This window comes from Mobula hypostoma, chromosome 1 (genome assembly GCF_963921235.1).
Source record: "Mobula hypostoma chromosome 1, sMobHyp1.1, whole genome shotgun sequence".
Taxonomy (NCBI): Eukaryota; Metazoa; Chordata; class Chondrichthyes; order Myliobatiformes; family Myliobatidae; genus Mobula; species Mobula hypostoma.
Genome location: NC_086097.1, coordinates 64,290,560 through 64,315,099, shown reverse-complemented (window position 1 = coordinate 64,315,099; position 24,540 = coordinate 64,290,560). Strand labels below are relative to the sequence as shown.

Below are 24,540 nucleotides of genomic sequence, written 5' to 3'. Positions count from 1 at the left end.
AGAACACAATCTCTCAATAGTCTAGTTGAGACATCACATTTGTAGAAATTCATATTTTGGCTTTCATGAAAGTGAACCTAAAATAAATGGTTTAATCTTTTCAAGTTTTGAAGCAAGGTTACAGAAAAATAGTGCTTGAATTAATATTGCAAGTTTGGAAGAAAAATGTTGATGGTAGTCTAACTTGTAATTTTTCTATCATCAAAGATTAAAAATTGTTAACCTTTACTAATGTTGATGTAAATTATGCTAATGCTAACTTGTGATTACTTCTAATTGCACACAGTAAGGATAGGATATTTCTTGGGAAACTGCATGATTTGGCAAGTAACCCTTGCAATGCTAAATTCCTTTTTATTGCTATAATGAGTAAATTATGTGTTTTTGCAAGATTATGAAATTGTTATTTTAAAAAAGCACTTCATTTGCTTTCAGTCAACAAGGAGGAGCCTAGTCAAAAACCTCGACCCTTCAGCACTGATATTGGAAATAGTAGTAATCCCAACATTAGTGATCTTATGGATGAGTTTATAGCAGAAAGATTACGAACTGGTACTTCAGTGGTAAGTTTAATTACTGTGTATTATATTTCTAGCAGTTACTAATAGCTATTTCATCTCACGTGGCTATTTCTTTTAATTATAACATATGGAAAAACAATCAAGCCTCCGAACTTTTCTGTAAAATGATGTTAAATGACCTGATTTTTAAAATATTTTTCAAAATTAAAACAGGGTGCAGGCAAACTTCAGATATTTTTCTTTGATGTTTTGTAAAGTCTTTGTGTCCAGCTGAGTATTCTGGTTGATATAAATAATGAATGAAATTTTACTAAGTGGAATATTAAAAGTGAATCTAAATATGCAATCAAATTAGCATGTAGTACTTCCAAACGTACAAGTGACAGCAATAGTTCATTGCATTTTATGATTTTTTTTAAGTTAATAACTTTCTTTTGTACTAGAATATTTTGAGAAGGGGAAGCAGTCCTGGTAGTTTGGAAGTGCCAAAGGATCTTCCTGATTTGCTGAACAGACAGAATCAGACACGACCTGTTGATGACCCTGGAGTCCCATCTGAGTGGACATCTCCAGCCAGTGCAGGAAGTAGTGATCTTGTTAGTTCTGATAGCCATTCAGATTCTTTCAATGCTTTTCAATATGATGGACAAAAATTTGAGAGTAAGTATGTTTTAATCTAAGTATTGTCTTTATATTAGTGTTTATTGTCATTTCCTACTTTGTATGACTTTTATCTTTGCATTAGTGCTACTGGGAGAGTTAGATTGTAAATATCTTTTCATTTTTGGTACTGGAGAACATATTTAGCCCAGTTTTGGGCACCTTATCATCCTGCTCAACCATTCACTTTTTTTCGGTTACATGACAACGCCCAAGTCCCTTTGCTCCTCTGATTTTTGAATTTTCTCTCCTCTTAGAAAATAGTCTATACCTTTGTTCCTTCTACCAAAGTGCATAGCTATACACTTCCCTACACTATATTCCATCTGCCACTTCTCTGCTAACTCCCCTAATCTATCCAAATCCCTCTGCAGGCACCCAGCTTCCTCAACACTACCTGACCTGCACCTATCTTTATATTGTCCGCAAATATGGCCACAAAGCCAACAATTCCATCATCCAAGTCTTTGACATATAACATAAAAAGAAGCGGTCCCAACACTGACCCCTGCAGAACACCACTAGTCACCAATAGTCAACCGGAAAACACCCCTTTATTCCTACCCTTTGCCTCTGGCCAGAAAGCCAATATTCTATCCATGCTAGTATCTTCCCTGTATACCATGTGCTCTTGTTAAGCAGCCTCGTGTGGCACCTTGTCAAAGGCCTTCTGAAAGTCCAAATAAACAACACCTACAGACTCTCCTTTGTTTATCCTTTCTGTTACTTTCTCAAAGAATGTGCTTCTAAGCAATAAATTACCTGTTCTGTTTTAACTGAATCTTGAGAAGGAATATCATAGTTTTACAGGAAATAGAAAATCACACCAAATAATAAGTCAAATAAAATGGAAGCTATGGTATTGAAACAAGTAAAGCAAGAAAGCTTATTGGCGTAAGATTTAAAAGCAACCATAAAAGCACCCTAAATCTGTAGATTGGGGCACAAAAACAGCAAATGACCTCAGCTTGGACAATTGATCAAGGAAACATGGGCTTGAATCAAGAGGAAATTTGTGCTCCAATATTAAACACTCATCAACTTGAACAAAATTTCTTTAATTATTGCAAAATGTAATAACGTATTCTTTTGAACAAAATCTTTGTCTTATGATAGCAGAATCAGTTGTCTTTTGCCATTTGTGTGTTTCATATGTTAGTTGATACTGTGGAGCAGTGGTGGATAAAAGGTTGTGTTTTGAATCTAGAATGGCTGAAGTTAATATATCCTAGTTGCTGGTTCCGATAGACTCCCACTTGCTAGAGGAACTGCACTTAGTGCCCCAAGAACTGCTAGACTAAGTTGAAAGCTAAATAAGTTTTGCGGTTTCTGCATCCCAGATAAATTAACTGTCCCTACTGTATAGGTGATCACAAGACACAGGAGCAGAAGTAGGCCATTCAGCCCATCGAGTCTGCTCCGCAGCTCCCCCATGAGCTAAACTATTCACCCATCTAGTTCCAATTTCCGGCTTTTTCCCCATATCCCTTGATAACCTGACTAATTAGATACCTGTCAATCTCCTTCTTAAACATGCTCAATGATCTCCTTCTTAAAGACCCTCAATGATCGGGCCTCCACAGCTGTATGTGGCAACGAATTCCATAAATCCACGACCCTCTGGCTAAAAAAAAATTCTCCTCATCTCTGTTTTAACTGGGTACCCTCTAATTCTAAGACTATGGCCTCTTGTCCTGGACTCACCCAGCAAGGGAAACAACCTTTCCACATCTACTCTGTCCAACCCTTTCAACATTCAAAATGTTTCTATGAGATCCCCTCTCATTCTTCTATACTCTAATGAATACAATCCAAGAGCCGACAAACGCTCCTCATATGTTAGCCCCTGTATTCCAGGAATCATCCTCGTAAATCTTCTCTGAACTCTCTCCAACATCAGTACAAACTTTCTAAGATAGGAGGCCCAAAACTGCACACAGTATTCCAAATGAGGTCTCACTAATGCCCCATAGAGCCTCATCAACACCTCCTTACTCTTATACACTATTCCTCTTGAAATGAGTGCCAACATAGCACTCGCTTTCCTTACTGCCAATCCAACTTGGTGGTTAACCTTTAGGGTATCCTGCACGAGGACCCCCAAGTCCCTTTGCACTTCCGATTTTTGAATTTTCTCCCCATCTAAATAATAATCTGCCCGATTATTTCTTCTTCCAAAATGTACAACCGTACATTTGTCAACGTTGTATCTCATCTGCCATTTCTTTGCCAACTCTCCTAAACTGACTAAGTCTCTCTGCAACCTTTCCGTTTCTTCAACATTTCCTGCTCCTCCACTTAACTTGGTGTCATCCGCAAACTTAGCCACAAAACCATTTAATCCATAATCCAAATCATCGATATACATCGTGAAAAGAAGCGATCCCAACACCGACCCCTGTGGAACACCACTAGTAACCAGCAACCAATCAGAATAGGATCCCTTTATTCCCACCCTTTGCTTTCTGCCTATCAGCCAATGCTCCACCCATTTCAATATCTTTCCTATAATTCCATGGGCTCTCATCTTATTAAGCAGCCTCATATGCGGCACCTAATTTGGTGGGATTGTGGTGGGGAATGATGGGGGTGGAATAATTGTACTGAGAACATCCAGTCCTGATAAAAGGTCTCAGCCCAAAACGACAACTGTTTATTCCTTTCCAGAAATGCTGCCTAACTTGCTGGGTTCATCCAGTATTTTGTATGTGTTACGCTGGATTTCCATCTCTTGTGTTTGTCAATATTTAGTTGCCATTGCTGAGAGTATATTTTGTCTGGTGAAATTGCTTATCACTAGCTGACAGTAGTCTCAGGCTCCCATCTAGATGTACCTTTTTCCATTGAATGCTGTGATCTGCAGTATTTGTTTGAATCAACCATTAATATAACTGCAGATAAATTGTGTCCCAATTAAACAGGATTCGTACTTTTGTTTTACCAAGAGAATTTAAATATTTTTTCAGTAAATGTATTTAGCCAGTTTCTTGGAACTTTAAGCACCTTACAAAATTTCAATAAAGTAAGTTTGGTAGCAGGAATCAGTTTATCATATCCATTTATAGAGCAGATATTAGTGATGTATTGCAGTTTTATAGTTGGCTTAAAAGAGAATCTTTCCATTAGAAGTGTTTTTCTTAATATGATTCACCTTATTGGCTGTTTATTTCACTGTCCCAATGCTTCCCAAGTCTCCAAATCAAGGGTTCTGTTCTTGGTAACTGAAGTGAGGAAATATAAGGAAAGTAAAGAATTATATTTTGGTTAATCTGAAACTAAAACCAGAGTACCTCAGAAAATACTGACTCATTAGGTTGTCAAAGTAAGTGTCAATTTAGTAATAGCACAAGTGGGTTTTTTATTGCTTTTTATACAAATAGTTGTCTTTTTTTAAGCAAAGTTATGATTTCAGAATATATTTTATCATGAACTTTGCATTTCTACTTTTGTGCCTGCTTTTTGGTTTGCATTTTCAAATGCACAAAACTTCTTGATTCGTGCCTCCCAGAATTCTTTTAATAAGTTCATAATAGTCACTATTTTTTTTTTGGTTCTGTTATAGGCTTTCATTTTGGCAGTGAAACCATTTCTACCTTATACACTGAAGCAGATTCAGGACCTCCACGACAAAATGCTGAGGAACAAGAATTAGCAAGTTTAAATGTTCTGCATATTAATTCTGAAACAAGCAGTCTCAATCTACAGACAGCATCTGCTGACACAGTCACGATTACAGGTTTGTTGTGGAAATTTAAAGGTCACTGTTGATACTGAAACAGTCCTGTTCTGGTTGTTCTCCAGTTATTCATTTAATGAACATCTATAATTTTATCACTAAGCTATGCTAAAACATAGTTTACAATTAGCCTCTTTCATGTATTGGGACAGAAATGGGCTATTTTCTGTTTGTTTTCCCCTCCCACACAATCAAATCTATATATTTTTATATTTTGTCCAGCAATGTTCTGGCAAATTAATAACAATCTCATGTTGTTATCTCGGCCACTAACCTGCAATGTGCAAGTTCTTCTCTTATCCTTGAAAGGTACATATTAAAATTATTATCGTCATTCCATTACTTGAAATATTCCAGTGGAAAGATGGCAATGAAATTCATATGCTTTATATAACGGCACTATTGATTATGTAGTCCATCTAACCTCAATAACAATTCAATGTGTAAGTAGTTATAACTATCGCTGTGGCCGGCTTGCTCTGTTAGATTTAAATTAAGTTGATAACCTTGTACTCCTGGGAGGTGGGGATAAGTCTATGGAATATAACAGGATATGTCATCAGGAAAATGTACTGTTGAACCTGGTAAGCAACCTATGGAAATACATTTTCATTTTTTTAAATGAATAAGAAATTGGAATCTATTATTATAGTGTTCTATAGAAATGTACATGGTCTAATGCAACTGAGTATTATGAAAATGGTGTGTAGAAGATTATATTCTCACTTTACTGTTAGACTTAATTGGTCTTGGAAAGAATCTATTAGATCAGTCAATACACTTCTATTTCAGTGATGCGTCTATGTTTCTAGTCCCAATTTATGATACATTTTCATTCATCTGTCTTATTTTCCCCTGCCTTTGTAATTTCAATGCATTACATAGAACAGTACAGCACAGGAACGGGCCCTTTGGCCCACAATGTTGTACCAAACCAACTAAAAAGTAAATTTTTTTTAAAAAACCAAAAACTTGTCCCTCCTACCTGCACAATGTCTGTATCCCTCCACCTTCCTCATGTTCATGTGCCTATCTAAACATCTCTTAAAAGTCTCTTATGTATTTGCCTCTACCGCCATACCAGGCAGCGCGTTCCGGGTATCCACCACTCTTAGTAAAAAAAAAACTTGTCCTCGCATCCAGTTTGAACCTACCCCCTCTCACCTTCAATGTACGCCCTCTGGTATTTGACATTTCTACCCTGGGAAAAGGTACTCTCTGTCTACTCTGTCTGTGCTGCTCATAAACTTAAAACCTCTCAGATCTCTTCTCGGCCTCCATCGCTCCAAAGAAAACAACCCAAGTCTGTCCATTTTCTCACGATAGCACATTCCCTCTAAACCAGGCAATATCCTGGTAAGCCTCTTATGCACCTTCCCCAAACCCTCAACATCCTGTATGTAGTACTCACTATGAAGTGTGCAACATAACCTGTTGGTTTTTGAACTCAGTGCCTAGATTCATAAAAGCAAGCATTCCATAAGCTTGCTTAACCACCCTCTTGACCTGTGTAGCCAATTTCAAGCAGCTATACTTAGACCCCAAGATCTCTCTGCTCATTAACGATGTACTGTCTGCATTTGCCCAACCAAGGTGCAACACCTCACATTTATCTGGGTTATACTCCATCTACCATTTCTCTGCCCATATCCGCAACTGATAGCCAGTAGTGACATGGCATCCACACTGGACTTCAAGGCGAGTGGTCCCAGGTTTGTATTCAACCAACACCTTGTATGCTTTCCATCCATGCCGGGTTGAGCAATGAGCTAGTAATTCGGCCTCGTTAAACACAGACAAAAGTGCTAAAGAAATGGCAAGGTTGCTGCCCAAGGCACAGAAAGAATCAACGATCTGCAACTGATCTCTATGGTGCTGTATTTGCCAGTCTTCTATGTCCACAACTCTACCAATCTTGGTACCATTTGCAAATTTACTAACCCACTCATCTACATTTTCGTCCAGGTCATTTATATGCAAACGTTTGTACATCACGAACAGCAGAGGTCCCAACACGGATCCCTGCAGAACACCACTAATAACAGACTTCCAGGTCAATTGTCCCTTCGACCACTACCCTCTGTCTTCTGTGCGCAAGCCAGATCTGAAAACAGCCAATTCACTGCAGACCCCATGCATCCTAATCTTCTGGATTAGCCTTCCAAGAGGGACTTTGTCAAATGCCTTACTAAAGTCCATGTAGACAGTATCCACTGCTTTCTCTCATCACTTTCTCAAAAAACTCAATCAACATGGTAAGATACGACGTCCTGCATAAAACCATGTTGGCTCTCCCTAATTAGGCAGTGGGCTTCCAAATGTTGATATATCCTATCAGCAATTTCCCTACAACTGATGTGAGACTTGTGGGCCTATAGTTTCCAGGATTTTCCCTTGCTGTCTTTTTTAAATAGAGGTAACAACATTAGCCACTGGCCAGTCCTCCAGGACCTCATCTCTGCCTGGAGAGGACACCAAGATACTGCTCAAGGCCCCAGCAATCTCATCTCTTGCCTCCCTCAATAACCTGGGGTAAATCACATCAGGCCCTGGGTTAAACTGCACCTTAATATTCTTTAGGAAACCCAATACTTCCTTCTCCTTGACCTCTAAACATCATAACACATTTATACAATCAGCCCTGATCTCCTGGTCCTCCATATCCTTTTCCTTGGTAAATACTGAAGCAAAGTACTCATTAAGTACCTCACTCACATTCTCTGCATCCAAGCAAATGTCCCCCTCTTTATCCTTGACTGGTCCTACCCTCTCCCTAGTTATCCTCTTGCTCTTGATGTTTGTATAAAATGCCTTGATATTAATCCTACTTGCCAAGGACTTTTCATGGCCCCTTCTGGCTTTCCTAATTCCCTTCCTGAGTTCTTTTCTGGCTTCTTTATAATCTTCATACACTCCATTTGATGTAACTTCCAAGTCTTTACATACTTTTCCTTTTGCTTCTTGACTAAATTCATCACTTCAATGGACATCCAAGGCATTTTTATCTTTCTGTCCCTCTTTCTTTCTAGCAGGAACATACCGCTCATGTATTCTGTGTAATTGATCTTTAAGCACCCTCCACATGTCTGATGTGGACTTGCCAGAAAAGAGGTATTCCCAATTAACTCTGCCTAAAGCCCTCGTAATTTGCCCTACTCCAATTAAAGCTCTCCCGCTAGGTCCATAACTGTCCTGGTGTCCAGGGAGGATAGCACCTTTGGTGCAGGGGCTTGTATCCATTCTGGGGCACCTCACTTACCTTTGTTCCCTACTGGACACTCAGCTCTTACCAGTGACTCCAAAGTAGCTGATTGCATGCAACAGCAGCCACACACTGTTACATCGCTTCAACAGGTGGGCTAAACCTGGTGATGGTCAACAGTCCTCATACCCCTGTGAAACAGAGACATGCTTATCCTTAGCATGTCAAGTCTGCTCTGACAGACCGGGCAGATGAGATAATCAGTGAGATCCAACAGCTAAGAAGGCGGCTCTGCAATGCTTCATGGACAGCAAAGGGCATGCATGAAGAGGCACAGAAAAGGTCATGATTATCCACTGCAACCAAGGAAGACCAGTTTGTGTCGACTACTCGTACCACTGGGCCTGGAGTTCTGAGGTCAGGAGCTGTCCTGGTGCAATGGATTTTCCACTTTAAAAGCTCACCTGCATATGCTCAGATACGACAAACAACCAACGTGTTGCTGTGTTCTGTTGATTGACTGTAAGTGAACAAAATTAACACAGACACCTAGTGCAAGAAATGGACTGCCTTCATAGAGTGCTTTTGATGATTGCTACCTCCAAATCTTCATTTTCATTGTAACACTCAAGATGGTTGTTGATGCCTTCAAATTCTGTGCAGTTCTTGACTTGTTGAAGTAGTGTCATCATTTCATTTTCACTCCTAGCCATTTCTGGCATCTGCAAGCTTGAATGCTTGAAGCTGCAGTGAGCAAACAATTCTAAATTGTCTTACTGCTTATTTCACGCCAACTATCAGTGACAAAAATCACTGGTTTTTAAAAATAAACACACACAAATGATGATATTTTTAAAAACTGTTTGCTCTAGTGTCTACCACACAAGTTCACAGAACTGATACTGGTTAGAAACTGTTCAGCAACAGTCTCTTGTCCCAAATAAATGAAAGGAATCCTGGCTTTTTTCTCAATTATGTTTTGTTTTTTTTTAAAAGAGTTGTCCCAAATAAATGGCTACCCTGATTAATCAAGGGACCAGCTAACTGGAATCCACTGTATTTTTAAAAGTATTTTGGTACATTTATTAAATATATAAACTGATTAGCATGACTAATGCCTATTCACAGATTTTGTATGCAATTAGTTGCTCGAGGAAAAAATAATAATTTCATTTGTAATGAGTTTAAAATTATAAAATGCATTTCTTTAGCAGAATGCAATGAGATTTTCATGCTAGAGAATTATTAGTAAAATCACATTTGAAATTAAGGAGAAAAAAAATGAGGATCTGATAATGTTTTCATCATTGTTCCAGATTATATGCATAAATATAGTTTTGATTAATTTTATTTTTGAAGCTTAAGCATTTGATGATGGGTAGATTAGTCATTCTTTATGGATTGCAATGAAATGTTGACTTGCCACCTAAATTCAGCATCAGTTTTTCTCTCCCAATATTATCCCTTTTTTTCCCTTTATCTCTTTTTTTAGGCTCTGAGAGTGCTTCTCCAACTCATTCAAATGCCTGCTCAAGATCACAGACACCTTCTCCATCCACCTTAAATGCTGATCCAGTAGATCAAAAAGATTTGCCATTGGATGAAAAATTGCATCATTCAGTCTTGCAAACTCCAGATGACTTGGGTATTTCACAATTAACTAATAATTGAATTATTATTGAAATAAAATTTCTGGCAAACTTTCATGGAAAATATTTGTTACAGCCTTTTGCATTAGCTTTGGGAGCTGTGAAATGTTTGAGATTGTAAAGAAGCTCTTTGTTGTATAAAACTTATGATAGTTGATACTTAAGTTGTTGCTAAAATAACTGAAAATGCTACCATCCCACATCAGTTTCCTCCCCCTTCCACTAGCCTTATCCCCAACCAACTTTAATAAATTACATAATTCCTATTACATTGATGCATACTTGGTGTATGGTCTCCACTCCTTCCTAAAATTTATGTGCCTTTGTGGGGGTTAAGGAATGTTCACTGGATTGCTTACTGTAAGAATGTAGGCTTCCTATCCAAGGAGTGCTAATGGACCAGTACTCTCTGGAATTCAGAAATTTCTCGGAGGGCATAAAAATGTAGGGTGAAAGAGTTTTTCTTGGTTGGAGAAATCAAGAATAAGTAGGTATAGATTACTAATAAGAGATTTAAAACTGAAATGAACAGAATTTTTTTCACTTGGAAGATATTATTGCAATATTGGGAGGAACAGCCCTGAAAGCCCTTGACAACTGTAAAAGTTATTTGGGACTAAGGATTGGCGTTCTTTGTGAATTGTGGCATTTGGCAGCTTGGCTCATTCTGGAAGTTGTTATTAAAGTTAATTTTTAATGACTGCGGTTCAGAGATATTAAAATTGATGTAAATACTTTAAATTTATAAACATGAAATAAATCACTTGTATGATTAATAAAACTATAGAGAAAAATAAATTTTAAGAAGTAACTCCGATGCATCTTTGCCTGAAACTTCTGTCATATAATTGTTCTTAAAATTAAAGGGCCTTTACATCCTGCCCTATAGACATTCATCCCAAATTGCTGAGAAATCAATGCTGGGATCTCCGTCTAGCATTAAAGCAAACTGACAGGTTGAACCTTCCAAATTTTTCGTACATATCTTCAGTGTTTACAAAATTCTGGTTCTTTCAGGCTGAATGCTAGTGGTTTTAAACAGCTAATATTCATAAGATTTTTGGACTATAATGGAATTGTGGGGACGTAATAGCACTGAATGTTGATTAAGATGTGGATGGCCATTAGTCCTCATACTATTTTTTTTCTATTAACATCAGAGTATAAGTAGAATGATACTCTTAATAGAGTAAAATGTGATTATTTAGATCTTTATTGAAACGTGTTCTGAAGTTAAATTTAAACTTTTAACTTTAATGTAAGTGCATATTGTCTGCTTGTAACATTAAATATTATATTGGACAGAAAACAGTGAGTTTCCAAATGAAGACTGCAGTGTGATGGCAGGTGGGAGTCTCAAAGGATGGCATGAAGATGTTGCCACAGTTATGTGGAGACGAATGCTTGGCATTTTGGGTGATGTGAACTGCATTAAGGATCCTGAAATTCATGCGCAAGTCTTTGACTATTTGTGTGAGCTCTGGCAGAATTTGGCCAAAGTAAGAAGTTACTGAATTTTGCTTGCAACTTATTTGTGCTAATGTAAAGTTAACTTTTCATGGACATTTTTGTTGATTTTTATATCTATCCTACAAAACCACGATGACTAGCGTAATCAGATTATGCTTCTACAAATGCACACAAATCCTGTCTCTAAAAATCATGTCCAGTAGTTTGCCCACCAGAGTGATGTAGGGCTTGCTGGTCTATAATTCTCAGGGGTTATCTCTATTACCTTTCTTGAACAAAGGAATCAAATTTGCTATCCCACAACCCCTTCCCGCCCCCCCCCAGCAATCTTTTCGTACTATTCCAATGGCCAGTGAGTACACTGCACAGTCTGCCTATTCCCTTTCCCTTTCCGTACAATCACTTAGCTGCCTACTAATGGAATACAGTGTAGGGAAGTGTATGGTCATGCATGTTGGTAAAAGGAAAAAAGACATAGACTGTTTTCTAAATAAGGGAGAAAATTCAAGAATCTGAGTTGCAAAGGGACTTGGGAGTACTTGAGCAGGATTCCCAAAAGGTTAATATGCGGTTGAATCAGTGGTGAGGAAGGCTGATACAATGTTAACATTCGTTTTGAGGGGACTAGAAAATAAAAGCAGGGATGTAACGCTGAGGCTTTATGGGGCACTAGTGAGACCTCACTTGGAACATTGTGAGCAATTTTGGGCACCTTATTTAAAGGATGTACTGGCATTGGAGAAGGTTCAGAGGAGGTTCTCGAAAATGATTCCAGAATTTGGCTTGTCATATGAATAGTGTTTGATGGCTCTGGGCCTGTATCCACTGGAATTTAGAAGGGAGGTTTCAATGAAATCCTATCGAATGATGAAAGGCCTAAATAGAATGGATGCAGAGAGGATGTTGCCTGTGGTGGGTAAGTCTCGGCATAGCCTCAAAATATAAGGGCATCTATTTAGATTGGAGATGAGGTATTTCTTTAGTCAGAGGATGATTAATCTGTGGAGTGCCTTGTCACAGGTGGCTGTGGAGGCCAGGTTATTGGGTACATTCAAGACGGAGTTTATGGATTCTTGATTAGTCAGGGTGTGAAAGGTTATGAGGAGAAGGCAGGAGAATGGATCAGCCATGATGAAATAGCCAAGTGGACTTGATGGGCCAAATGGCTTAACTCTGCTCTTCTGTCTTATGGTCTTTTGGTGTATTGGCCTTCATTAATCATGGGATTGATTTCATGAGCAGCAAGGTAATATAACTTTAGTGAGACCACCTCATTACAGTAAGGATGTGGAAGCTTTAGAGAGGGTACAAAGGAGATGTAACAGCTTGATGATTGGATTTGAAAGCATGTCTTATGAGTAAAGGTTGAGCAAGGTAGTGCTTTTCTCTTTGGAGGGAAGGAGAATGATGAAGATCTATGACATTGATAGATTAGACAGCCAACCCCTTTTTCCCAGGCTGAAAATGACGAGTACGATATCATTATAAGGTGATTTGAGGAAAGTATGGATGGGATTTCAGAGGTTTTTTTTATATACAGAGTGAGGGTTGCATGGAACACGAGCCAATGGTGGTGGTAAATGCAGATTCCGTAAGATATGGGAGCAGAATTATGTCCTATTATGTCTTCTCTGCCATTCCATCATGGCTGATTCATAATCCCTCTCAACCCCATTCACCTGACTTCTCCCTGTAACTTTTGCACCATGACTAATCAAAAGCCTATCAATCTCTGCTTTAAATACTGTATGCACGATGACTTGGCCTCCGTAGTCATCTGTGGCTATGAATTCTAGAGGTTCACCACCCTCTAACTAGAGAAATTCCTTCTCATCTCTGTTTTAAATTGACAACCTCCTATTCTGAAGTTGTGCCCTCTGGTCCTAGTTTCCCCCACTATAGGAAACATCGTCTCCACATCTACTCCATCTCAGCCTTTCAACATTCAATAGGTTTCAGTGAGATCCCTGCTCATTCTTCTAAATTCCGGTGAGTACTGGCTCCGAGCCTTCAAACACTCCTCATAGGTTAACCCTTTCTTTCCTGGAATCATTCTTGTAAACCTCCCCTAAACCCTCTCCAAGACTAGCACATCCTTTCTTAGATATCGGGCACAAATCTTTTCATAATACTGCAATTGAGGTCTCATCACTGCCTTATAAAGTCTCAGCATTATATCCTTGCTTTTATATTTTAGTCCTTTGAAATAAATGCAAACATTACATTTGCCTTCCTCACCACTGACTGAACCGGCAAGTTAACTTTTAGGGAATCCTGCACGAGGACTCCCTTTGCACCTCGTATTCTTGAATTTTCTTCCCATTTAGAATACTGTCTGTGCTTTAATTCCTTCTACCAAAGTTCCCTACACTGTATTCCATTTGCCTATTCTCTTAATGTAAGTCCTTCTGCAGCCTCCCTGCTTCCTCAACACTACCTGCCCCTCCACCAGTCTTCATATCATTAATTTATTGTTAATTGTCTAGCTCAGGTGAAAGTATTACATGAAATCTGTTGTAAACTTTTCCACATCATAACTTTAATGAAATAATCAAGGCTTTTATGGTCAATACCCAATTCCAAACCTGTCAGTTTTATTACCTTCATTAGATTGAACAAACAAAAGCTAGGTTTCATTTATACCGATTTTGTTTGTTTTTGGTATACTCTGTATTGGTGGAATGGGAATCGCAAGTGTGTAAAAGCTAATGGTCAGTCCAACTACATGTAATCAAGGTATTTGTTCTGATACAATTTTTTTTTCAGCTTTTCAATTACTTCACAATGTTACAGATTTATCTGGTGATCATCAAATAAAGAACTTTCACTCTGTTTTAAATTTGGCTATTTTAATGGTCAAATTCTTTGCTATATCATAGTTTGGATAGGCTGTATTTCCACAGAACATTTTTTTATTTTTGAGAAAAAAATTCATGATGTCAGAGGGAATAAAATTATATGCATGTAAATCCCGGTTTAGAGCATGTCCACGATTTCAAGAGCTGTTTTAGGCACCATATTTTGGAAGGCACACAGCAAAGCCTTACTGAATGGTACTTGGATGTCATGTCTTAAATTATAAAAGACACCTATCAAGAGAATTATATAGATATATAGCACGGAAACGAGCCCTTTGGCCCTACTACCCTATGTCAACCAAGTTTTCTATCTGAGTTTGTCTGTGTTTGGCCCATCTCACTCTGAACCTTTTCTATCCATGTATCCATTAAAATTGTACCACTTTGGTATTTCGTTCTATATACCCACCACCTTCTGTGAAGAAAAACTTGACCCTCAGCTTCCATTAAATCTTTCCCTTCACCTTAAACCTATGCCCTCTAGTTTTAGTCTCCACCCCACTCTGGGAAAAAGACTGACCATTATCACTACCCCCTGATGATTCTATCAGGTCACTCCTCAGCCTCCTTCACCTCAGGGAGATAAAAAAAAAAACCCAGCCTATTCAGTCTCTCCTTGTACTCAAGCCCTCAATCCCAGTAACATCCTTGTGAATCTCTATTGCACCCTTTCTGGTTTAATGATATCCTCCCAATAGCCAAGCAACTAGATCTGCAGACAGTATTCCAAGTACGGTGTCATCAGTGCTTTATACAGTTGTAACATGACTTCCCAACTCTTGCACTTAGTGTCTGACTAATGAAGGCAACTCTGCCAGTCACATTCACCTCTCTGTGTACCTGTGTCACTATTTTCAGAGAGCTCTGTATTTGTACCCATAGGTCTCTGAGCTGCAGCACTCTCCAGGGCCCTGCCATTTATTGTGCAAATCCTGGCCAAATTTAAATTTGGAGTGAGGGAAAAAAGCATTCAGTTGTTTCAGAATATGATATTTCTGTGTTATAGTGTGAATTGATGATTTGCCAGGTGGATCAAAATTAGGAAGAACAGGAATCTTTGATTTGCGCGCTCAGGCCTTCACCAATGTTTGAGTTTGCTTTAGATCATTTCTTGGGTTAAATACCTTAAATTGTCAAATTTATGATATCTTTATCATCATACATCTGTCATAATTGTAAGTGCTAAGTGATGGTCTTGTGGAATATATGATGATTTAAATTACTGCATTGTACTTCATCATGCTAACAAAACTATCTTAATTGTCAAAAATAACAGAGAAAGAGCATTTATTTGGAACTCCTTGTATAATGTGAAATGTTCCCGTTGAATTATTGTCTTCTAAGCCATATATTAATTCTAATCACAAAACTTCAACTTAATTTTGTTTATTTGAAGGTGAGGGATAACCTTGGAATTACAATAGACAATCAGACATCCCCACCTCCTTCAGTTTTGATACCACCTCTCAGAATTTTAACTCCATGGCTTTTCAAGGTAAAATAAATTTATAAAAATGAGTGAAATCTTTTTCATTTTCTTGATTTCCATTAATTAATGCATTTAGTCATTAGTGCATTCAGAAATTGAGTCTTTTAAGGGTAGATTTTAGCATATTTGTAGCTTCTGTTCCTTTAAGTGCTGTTATATGAGATGTTAAACCATCTGCTTTTGACAGCTAAATAATTGTTCCTGTTGGATAGCACTAACAAAAAAATTCTGCAGTGTCAAAACTAGTTGTTATCACTCACTCCTCTCAGTCAGAGTATTTTGAGAAGTCCAACTGTAGAGACTTGGAACTCCAGTGCACTGTTGATAATGACCATATTTTAAGGTTGCTTTAAAATAGATTTTTCTGCTTACAGTAGTAGTAACTAAATTTCATACAAAATCAGAAATAAAAATAAATATTGGAAACACTGGGGAAGCCAAGCTGCAAGTATAGCGAGAGCAAAATGGTTAATACTCAAGGTTGAAGATCCTTTTTCAGAACGATTACCAGTGTTTTTGGGCATGTTAATGTGTTTTTTTTCCACAAATGCTATCTGGCCTGCTGAGTGTTCACAACATTTTGTTTTTATTTCACATGTATTTGGTTAGCTGTGAAATGCTTGGTTATTATCATAGTTCAGCATATTTTTGTGTTGTTTCAGTTCATTGCTGCTTCAAATTTCTGTTTGCCATTGGGAATTTTTATGATTAAAGAAAATCCATTGAAAGTGGAATTGTTTCCTTCATTTTTGTACCCAGGGATTAAGAAATGTGTTCCTGCAATTGTTTTCCTGTTGGTGTTTAGATTGAAAATTTGATTTTTTAGGTACATTGATTCAGTCATTTGATTGTTGTCTTGGAATAAGACAATGAATTGTTTTGGTTACCAAGATGTGTACTGAAGTTAAAGTTAGTGTCATAGAATATTGGAACGAAGGGAGAAATTTAGGTTAGACCTCGATCTGGGAAAGATAAATTATAATATTTAGTAATTGAAAGCTGCTTTTAAAATTACCTCTGTTTATTTATATCCCAATATTTGCTGTCTTTTCCATCTTTAATATATTAGAAAGTGTCATGTGGATGCAGTGCCAAATTCTTGTATCCACATTTATTGTGGAAATCCTGCATAATTGTATTGCATTAAATTGCGCCTATCTGCCTGCATAAACACTGTAAAGCCAATGAAGAAAGAATGTAGGTACCGTAGAGAACTGATATTGCAGCTGGAAGCATTTTCACAATTGTATCTCTTAAAAAAAAAATTTCTGCTTTACATATAATTTAGTGCATATTTATAATATTTGGCTACTATTTTCATGCTATATATTGAAGCAAGTCATGATTAAATTGTATCATTCATGGGGGTTAATCACTTATTTAAGGATAACTGGCACAATACAACACCTCTCCCTCCCAAGAACTATTTCTTTTTCCCTTGAGAACTGAAAATCTATTAGATTCAATTTATACTTAAGGTGGATTAGAATTCCTTCATTTAATTTATAGACTCGCAAAATATTCTGTTTTCCGCAATCTGATGTTTAATGCTCAAGTTAATCCTTGTTTAGGCAACAACATTACCAGAAAAATACAAACAAGGAAAGCTTCATGCTTATAAGCTTATCTGCAAAATTATGAAGCGCCGTCAAGATGTTTCACCCAATTCTGATTTCTTGGTTCACTTCTATAATATTATGCACAGTGGACTCCTCAATCCTGATCAGGTGAGCACTTTTCTCCTTAACATGCCTTTGATACTATTTTTCCAATATATGAGCTGTAAAATTTAAAGTTTACAGGTTGATGCTGCAACCTGCTACGTCATTCTAATCTTGGAAATTTGAAGACGTAGGTTGGTATTGGAGATAGAAATACAGATTTCTACTGCATTCAAAATGAGGTTAGTCAGGCCTAGACCAGAGTAAACGTCCATCTGTACAAGGTTTTGATTATCAATCTTAAATATAGTGTGGAACTGAAACTGGGACAAGAGAAATGAAAGGAAATTTTAAAACATGTTATCTTAAGTACTGCAAAGATATCGTGAATGATTGTTCAAAAACTAATGTATAAAAATTGATGATATTTTGCGAGCCTTACATAATTCATGTGATTGTAACAGCCCAGATTTTGTAGGGAAATATCTGCAAAGCTGCATGTCGCAAGGTAGCTGTTTTTTTGCCATCTGTTCCAACCTTGCACTTGTGAAGTCCAGCATGGGGTTGGGAATCTGCTCAGAATTTGTCACTGCTAAGTGGTTGGCAATCTATACAAACATCATGTCAGGTTGAATCTGGCAACAGGTACTTCCCTATTCATTTCATTGAAGGGAATGGTTGGCAGAGACTGAAGTAAGCATTTCTTTTCTGTCATGATGTTGAGGAGGCATTGATTATCACTTGTGAAAAATCAAAAGTATTTTAAGTTTTAAAGAGCTTCTGAAAATATTTAGAACATTCAGCCTTTGATAGATCCTGTTATGACCAACTGCACAGTTTCTCTTTGTTGCTGCTGCACCTTCACGTCCCCAACCCCTCCACCACCAGCTGACATAATTCCTCAATGGCCCAGAAAACCATTTTGTTATTGTACAAGATCTCAATTTGAAATAGTCTGCTCAAACTACCAAAAATGGAAAAAAAAACTTCAATAGTTTTTTTGTAAGTTAAAACTCAAGTGTACTAGACATAATTTAGTGATCTGAATTGGGCTATGTGATTTAAATAAATTTGGGTAATTAGCTGTGTCCAATTTAGTTGTTCCAATGCTTTTTAATTTTTTTCCAGGATATAGTGAATACCATCATCAAACATTGTTCTCCAAGGTTCTTTTCTATTGGGTTGCCTGGTGCTACCATGTTAATCTGGGACTTTATAGTTGCTGCAAGCAAAGTGACATTCTCCTCTTCACTCAATGTAGGTCATTAAGCATATTACTATTTTAGTGGATGTAAAACGAGGCTGATGATCTACTTTTGTAATCCTGGTTTGATTCTTAATGTTGCATTGCAATGTAAACAGAAATTGCAGTGTGATTTTTTTACAAGAAAAATAATGTCACATTCATAAAATCACTAATAAAGATTAGTTGTATTTATAAAGTAAATTTTAAAATGTAAATATTCTTTGCAAAAGATTTTAGAGTGATCAAGTGAGCTGATGTGGATTGGTTTTCTCATGTTTATTGATCAGGTCTAAGTCAAATATTTGAAGCATACTAGTAATCAAATTCCTTTTTGAAACTGGAAGTTCAATAGTTCCATTTAATATCAGAGAAATGTATACAATATAAATTCTGAAATTCTTTTTCTTCGCAGACATCCACGAAAACAGAAGAGTGTCCCAAAGAATGAGTGGCACTAAAAATATTAGAACCTCAAACACCCCCCACTACCCCTCCCATGCACAAGCTGCAGCACAGCAACGACCCTCTCCCACCCCCACCCCCATCCATTCCGCAACAAAACAACAGCACTCTCCACCCAGCAAGAATGCAATAGCAAGGCCCCCCAGTTAGGACCATGATCTTCAGTACAACAAAATCACCAGACATGCCACAGTCTCCCTCTCCCTCTCCCTCTCCCTCTCCCTCTCCCTCTCCCTCTCCCTCTCCCTCTCCCTCTCCCTCTCCCTCTCCCTCTCCCTCTCCCTCTCCCTCTCCCTCTCCCTCTCCCTCTCCCTCTCCCTCTCCCTCTCCCTCTCCCTCTCCCTCTCCCTCTCCCTCTCCCTCTCCCTCTCCCTCTCCCTCTCCCTCTCCCTCTCCCTCTCCCTCTCCCTCTCCCCCTCTCCCCCTCTCCCCCTCTCCCCCTCTCCCCCTCTCCCCCTCTCCCCCTCTCCCCCTCTCCCCCTCTCCCCCTCTCCCCCTCTCCCCCTCTCCCCCTCTCCCCCTCTCCCCCTCTCCCCCTCTCCCCCTCTCCCCCTCTCCCCCTCTCCCCCTCTCCCGAACGTCACTTAAGTGGTCACCAAATGGTATTTTGCCCATTTTATAGCTTTTTTTAGTTATTGATTCCTGAAGATTCATTGGAAGTAAATTGTGTGATGTATTGAGCTGTATCTGTTTCAAGTTGGTTTATCTCAGCAAATTATTGTTGATTATACTACATTTGCCATTGTTGTGCTGACCTTTTGAAAGGAATATCAAGCTAGTCATTGTTGATACACATGGGGCAGTTGTCAATAGACAATAGGTGCACGAGTAGGCCATTTGGCCCTTCGAGCCAGCACCACCATTCACTGTGATCATGGTTGACCATCCACTGTCAGTATCCAGTTCCTGCCCTATCCCCATAACCTTTGATTCCGCTACCTTTAAGAGCTCTATCCATCTCTTTTTTTGAAAACATCCAGAGACTCGGCCTCTAGAGCCTTCTGGGGCAGAGCATTCCATATATCCACCACTCTCTGGGTGAAAAAGTTTTTCCTCAACTCCGTTCTAAATGGCCTACCCCTAATTCTTAAACTGTGGCCTCTGGTTCTGGACTCACCCAGCAGTGGGAACATGCTTCCTGCCTCCAGCGTGTCCAATCCCTTAATAATCTTATATGTTTCAATAAGATCCCCTCTCAGCCTTCTAAATTCCAGAGTATACAAGCCCAGTCGCTCCAATCTTTCGACATATGACAGTCCCGCCATCCCGGGAATTAAGCTTGTGAACCTACGCTGCACTTCCTCAATAGCAAGAATGTCCTTCCTCAAATTTGGAGACCAAAACTGCACACAGTACTCCAGGTGTGGTCTCACCAGGGCCCTGTACAGCTGCAGAAGGACTTCTTTGCTCTTATACTCAGTTCCCCTTGTTATGAAGGCCAGCATGCCATTAGCTTTTTTCACTGCCTGCTGTACTTGCATGCTTGTTTTCAGCGACTGATGTACAAGAATACCTAGATCTCGTTGTGCTTCCCCTTTTCCTAACTTGACTCCATTTAGATAATAATCTGCCTTCCCGTTCTTACCACCAAAGTGGATAACCTCACATTTATCCACATTAAACTGCATCTGCCATGCAGCTGCCCACTCAACCAGCCTGTCCAAGTCACCCTGCATTCTCATAACATCCTCCTTACATTTCACACTGCCACCCAGCTTTGTGTCATCAGCAAATTTGCTAATGTTACTTTTAATTCCCTCATTTAAATCATTTATATATATATTTTAAACAGCTGCGGTCCCAGCACTGAACCCTGTGGTACCCCAGTGGTCACCGCCTGCCATTCCGAAAGGGACCCGTTAATCGCTACTCTTTGTTTTCTGTCAGCCAGCCAATTTTCAATCCATGTCAGTACTCTGCCCCCAATACCATGTGCCCTAATTTTGCCCACTAATTTCCTATGTGGGACTTTATCAAAGGCTTTCTGAAAGTCCAGGTACATCCTCAAAAAATTCCAAAAGATTAGCCAAGCACGATTTCCCCTTTGTAAATCCATGCTGACTCGGACCAATCCTGTTACTACTATCCAGATGTGTCGTAATTTCATCTTTTATAGTTGACTCCAGCATCTTTCCCACCACCGTCGTCAGGCTAATCAGTCTATAATTCCCTGTTTTCTCTCTTCCTCCCTTCTTGAAGAGAGGGACAACATTAGCCACCCTCCACTTCCACAGGAACTGATCCTGAATCTATAGAACATTGGAAAATGATTACCAATGTGAACACGATTTCTAAAGCCACCTCCTTAAGTACCCTGGGATGCAGACCATCAGGTCCCGGGGACTTATCAGCCTTCAGACCCAACAGCCTATCCAACATCATTTCCTGTCTAATATAAATTTCCTTCAGTTCATCCATTACCCTAGGTTCTTTGGCCACTATTACATCTGGGAGATTGTTTGTGTCTTCCCTAGTGAAGACAGATCCAAAGTACCTGTTCAACTCATCTGCCATTTCCTTGTTCCCCATAATAAATTCACCTGCTTCTGTCTTCAAGGGCCCAATTTTGGTCTTAACTATTTTTTTCCTTTTCACATACCTAAAGAAGCTTTTACTATCCTCCTTTATATTCTTGGCTAGTTTACTTTCATACCTCATTTTTTCTCCGCGTATTACCTTTTTTGTTATCTTCTGTTGCTCTTTAAAAGTTTCCCAATCCTCCGGCTTCCCACTCGCCTTTGCTACGTTATACTACTACTCTTTTATTTTTATACTGTCTATTACTTCCCTTGTCAGCCACGGCCTCCCCTTACTCCCCTTAGGATCTTTCTTCCTCTTTGGAACGAACTGATCCTGCACCTTCCGCATTATTCCCAGAAACATTTGCCATTGCTGTTCCACTGTCATCCCTGCTAGGGTATTGTTCCATTGAACTTTGGCCAGCTCCTCCCTCATAGCACCATAGTTCCCTTTATTCAACTGTAATACTGACACTTCCGAGTTTCCCTTCTCCCTCAAATTGTAGATTAAAACTTATTATATTATGGTCACTACCTCCTAATGGCTCCTTTACCTTGAGGTCCCTGATCAAATCCGGTTCGTTGCACAACACTAAATCTAGAATTGCATTCTCTCTGGTAGGCTCCAGTACAAGCTGTTCTAAGAATCCATCTCGGAGGGACTCCACAAACTCCCTTTCTTGGGGTCCAGTACCAACCTGATTCCTCCAGTCTACCTGCATGTTGAAGTCCCCCATAACAACTGTAGCATTACCTTTGCGACATGCCAATTTTAACTCTTGATTCAACTTACACCCTACATCCAGACTACTGTTTGGGGGCCTGTAGATAACTCCCATTAGGGTCTTTCTACCCTTAGAATTTCTCAGTTCTATCCTACTGACTCTACGTCTCCTGATTCTATGTCCCCCTCGCAAGGGACTGAATATCATTCCTCACCAACAGAGCCACTCCACCCCCTCTGCCCATCAGTCTGTCCTTTCGATAGGACATATACCCTTGAATATTCATTTCCCAGGCCCTGTCCACTTGAAGCCATGTCTCCGTTATTCCCACAACATCATGCTTACCAATTTCCAGCTGTGCCTCAAGCTCATCCACTTTATTTCTTATACTCCGTGCATCCATATACAATACTTTTAATTCATTATTCCCTTCACCTCCGATATCAATTCCTGTTTCACTTGGCCATACTGTACGATCCCATCGGGTATTGTCATCGGGTATTTTAACTCTTGTGTGTATAATATATAAAAAAAAGTTAAATGAAGTCTTAAACTTAGCTGCAAGCCACTCCTGGCCAATATTTATTAGCTGTTTGTGGAAACTGATAGAGATATATCAACAAGTGTTATGGCTGTAATTTGAGATGAGGGATGGAGGGAGTGCTGAGCAATTGCATTGCTGTTTAAGTATTATTTCAATTATGTACTAACTGTATGAAGAATGCAACAACCCTCTCTGCAACTATGAAGTTACAGAAGGAATGCTCCAGCAATCTTCAACTTTAAGTTTAATTGGTCAATTAACCAATCCAAAGTGCTGCAACAAAACATTTAAGCATTTCATGATAATCCATTCATTTAATGAATTAGCATCAGTTTTACAATTGGAACGCTGTTACATTTTAAATCAAAATTGATCATGTTGTTTGTCCTTTTGTCCTTGAAAATGAAGGTGGAATAACACTTGTTGTAACTTTGAAATGTATCCTTGTTTCATTGTAGGCACCAAGAGTTGAAGCTCAGATTCTTCTGGGTTCTTTAGTCTGTTTCCCAAATTTATATGATGACCTCCCTACGTTACAACCTTCTCTTACTGATATTTTATCCACAAAATGTAATGATGTTAAGGTAAGATTTCTGGTTAAAGTGTTAATAGATATCTTAACCATTTTCTGTTTCATCCTGAGATCTCTTTTACTGCCAAACACTCAATGAAATAGTATAATATTTTTTCTCAATTCCATTATTTATCAGGTTACATTCTGGGCATGTTTTAAATTCCCCATATAACATAGCCAACTTCTTGGGCCTGAATTTCGTGAGCGCAAGTTGCAGTGAGATTAGAAGCATTCACATATTCCTAAAGTATTATTCAGAAAACAACTTTCCAAGTCCACATCTGCTCTGAGGTCACCTGATCCTTCAGGATCCAGTTTCATAGGTTAAACTACTAAATGTCAAGGGGAAGTGATTATTCTTATTAGATTTGGAGAAATGTTGCTTGGTGATTTATCTGTAGAGTGTTAATATGTGATGTAAAATTGGGAGTTACAAAATTAGTTTCCCAGGCGGTTGAATAATACAATTTAATGTCCAAAACTAGCTCCACATGATGATATTATTACAACTTTTAATTTTCCTTGATCTAATTATAGCTATCCAATTTAGAGTTTTTTAAGAACTTCTTATCTAAAATAACTGTATACAAACCAAACATAATGTTTTGCTCTTCTGAGTTTTTGAGTTATCTAATATTTATATTTAGATTTAAACTGAATTTTTGTCTGCTGTTTTGTTTTGAAGCTGTCATCTGAACTGAAAAGTTATGAAGGATGAATGAGTGTAATTTTAATTTCTAAGTCTTTATGCTTCCGATCCTTTAATATATTTACTTCAGAAATTCTTTGGAATCAGATGACACAATATTTTCTGACAAGGTAAATGGGGAACATGAATGAGGAAGCGACACACTACCCTGTCCAATATAGACTTCAATGTAGTTGCATCTCATCAATGTTTTAGGAGTACACCCATTGACCTGTGGTACCAGCTGAAAATTGCCACTGATGGAAAAATGACATTTATTTTGCCTGCATTAAAAAGCTTTGTCAAACCCCAATGTGGTGTTTAACATCAAAAGCAAGATTGTTATGAAACAAATATTCAAATCAGGTCACCTTTTTAAAAGCATATTTACCTCCAATAATGGTTCTTTTTAGAAATTTAGAAAGTAGTTACATACTTGGCCTTATCTGCAAACCTCTTTCTCACAGTACACTAGGGACTCTGAGTTGTGAAGCATCATTGTAATTCTAATGAGATTTTCTTTCAGCACATTTTTT

General features: G+C 38.5%; 1 protein-coding gene across 9 annotated transcripts in view; it reads left to right on the top strand.

Annotated features, from left to right (window-relative positions):
- Window positions 1–24,540, top strand: part of ralgapa1 (Ral GTPase activating protein catalytic subunit alpha 1) — a 220,530-nt gene that overhangs the window by 98,224 nt on the left and 97,766 nt on the right. For all 9 annotated transcript variants that reach the window (XM_063049877.1, XM_063049870.1, XM_063049896.1 and 6 more), the window contains 9 exons: window positions 436–563; window positions 965–1,181; window positions 4,744–4,917; window positions 9,612–9,764; window positions 11,074–11,267; window positions 15,493–15,591; window positions 17,157–17,312; window positions 18,375–18,503; window positions 23,201–23,326. In XM_063049877.1, coding sequence (XP_062905947.1) covers window positions 436–563; window positions 965–1,181; window positions 4,744–4,917; window positions 9,612–9,764; window positions 11,074–11,267; window positions 15,493–15,591; window positions 17,157–17,312; window positions 18,375–18,503; window positions 23,201–23,326 — 1,376 coding nt within the window. The remainder of the gene's footprint in view (window positions 1–435; window positions 564–964; window positions 1,182–4,743; window positions 4,918–9,611; window positions 9,765–11,073; window positions 11,268–15,492; window positions 15,592–17,156; window positions 17,313–18,374; window positions 18,504–23,200; window positions 23,327–24,540) is intronic.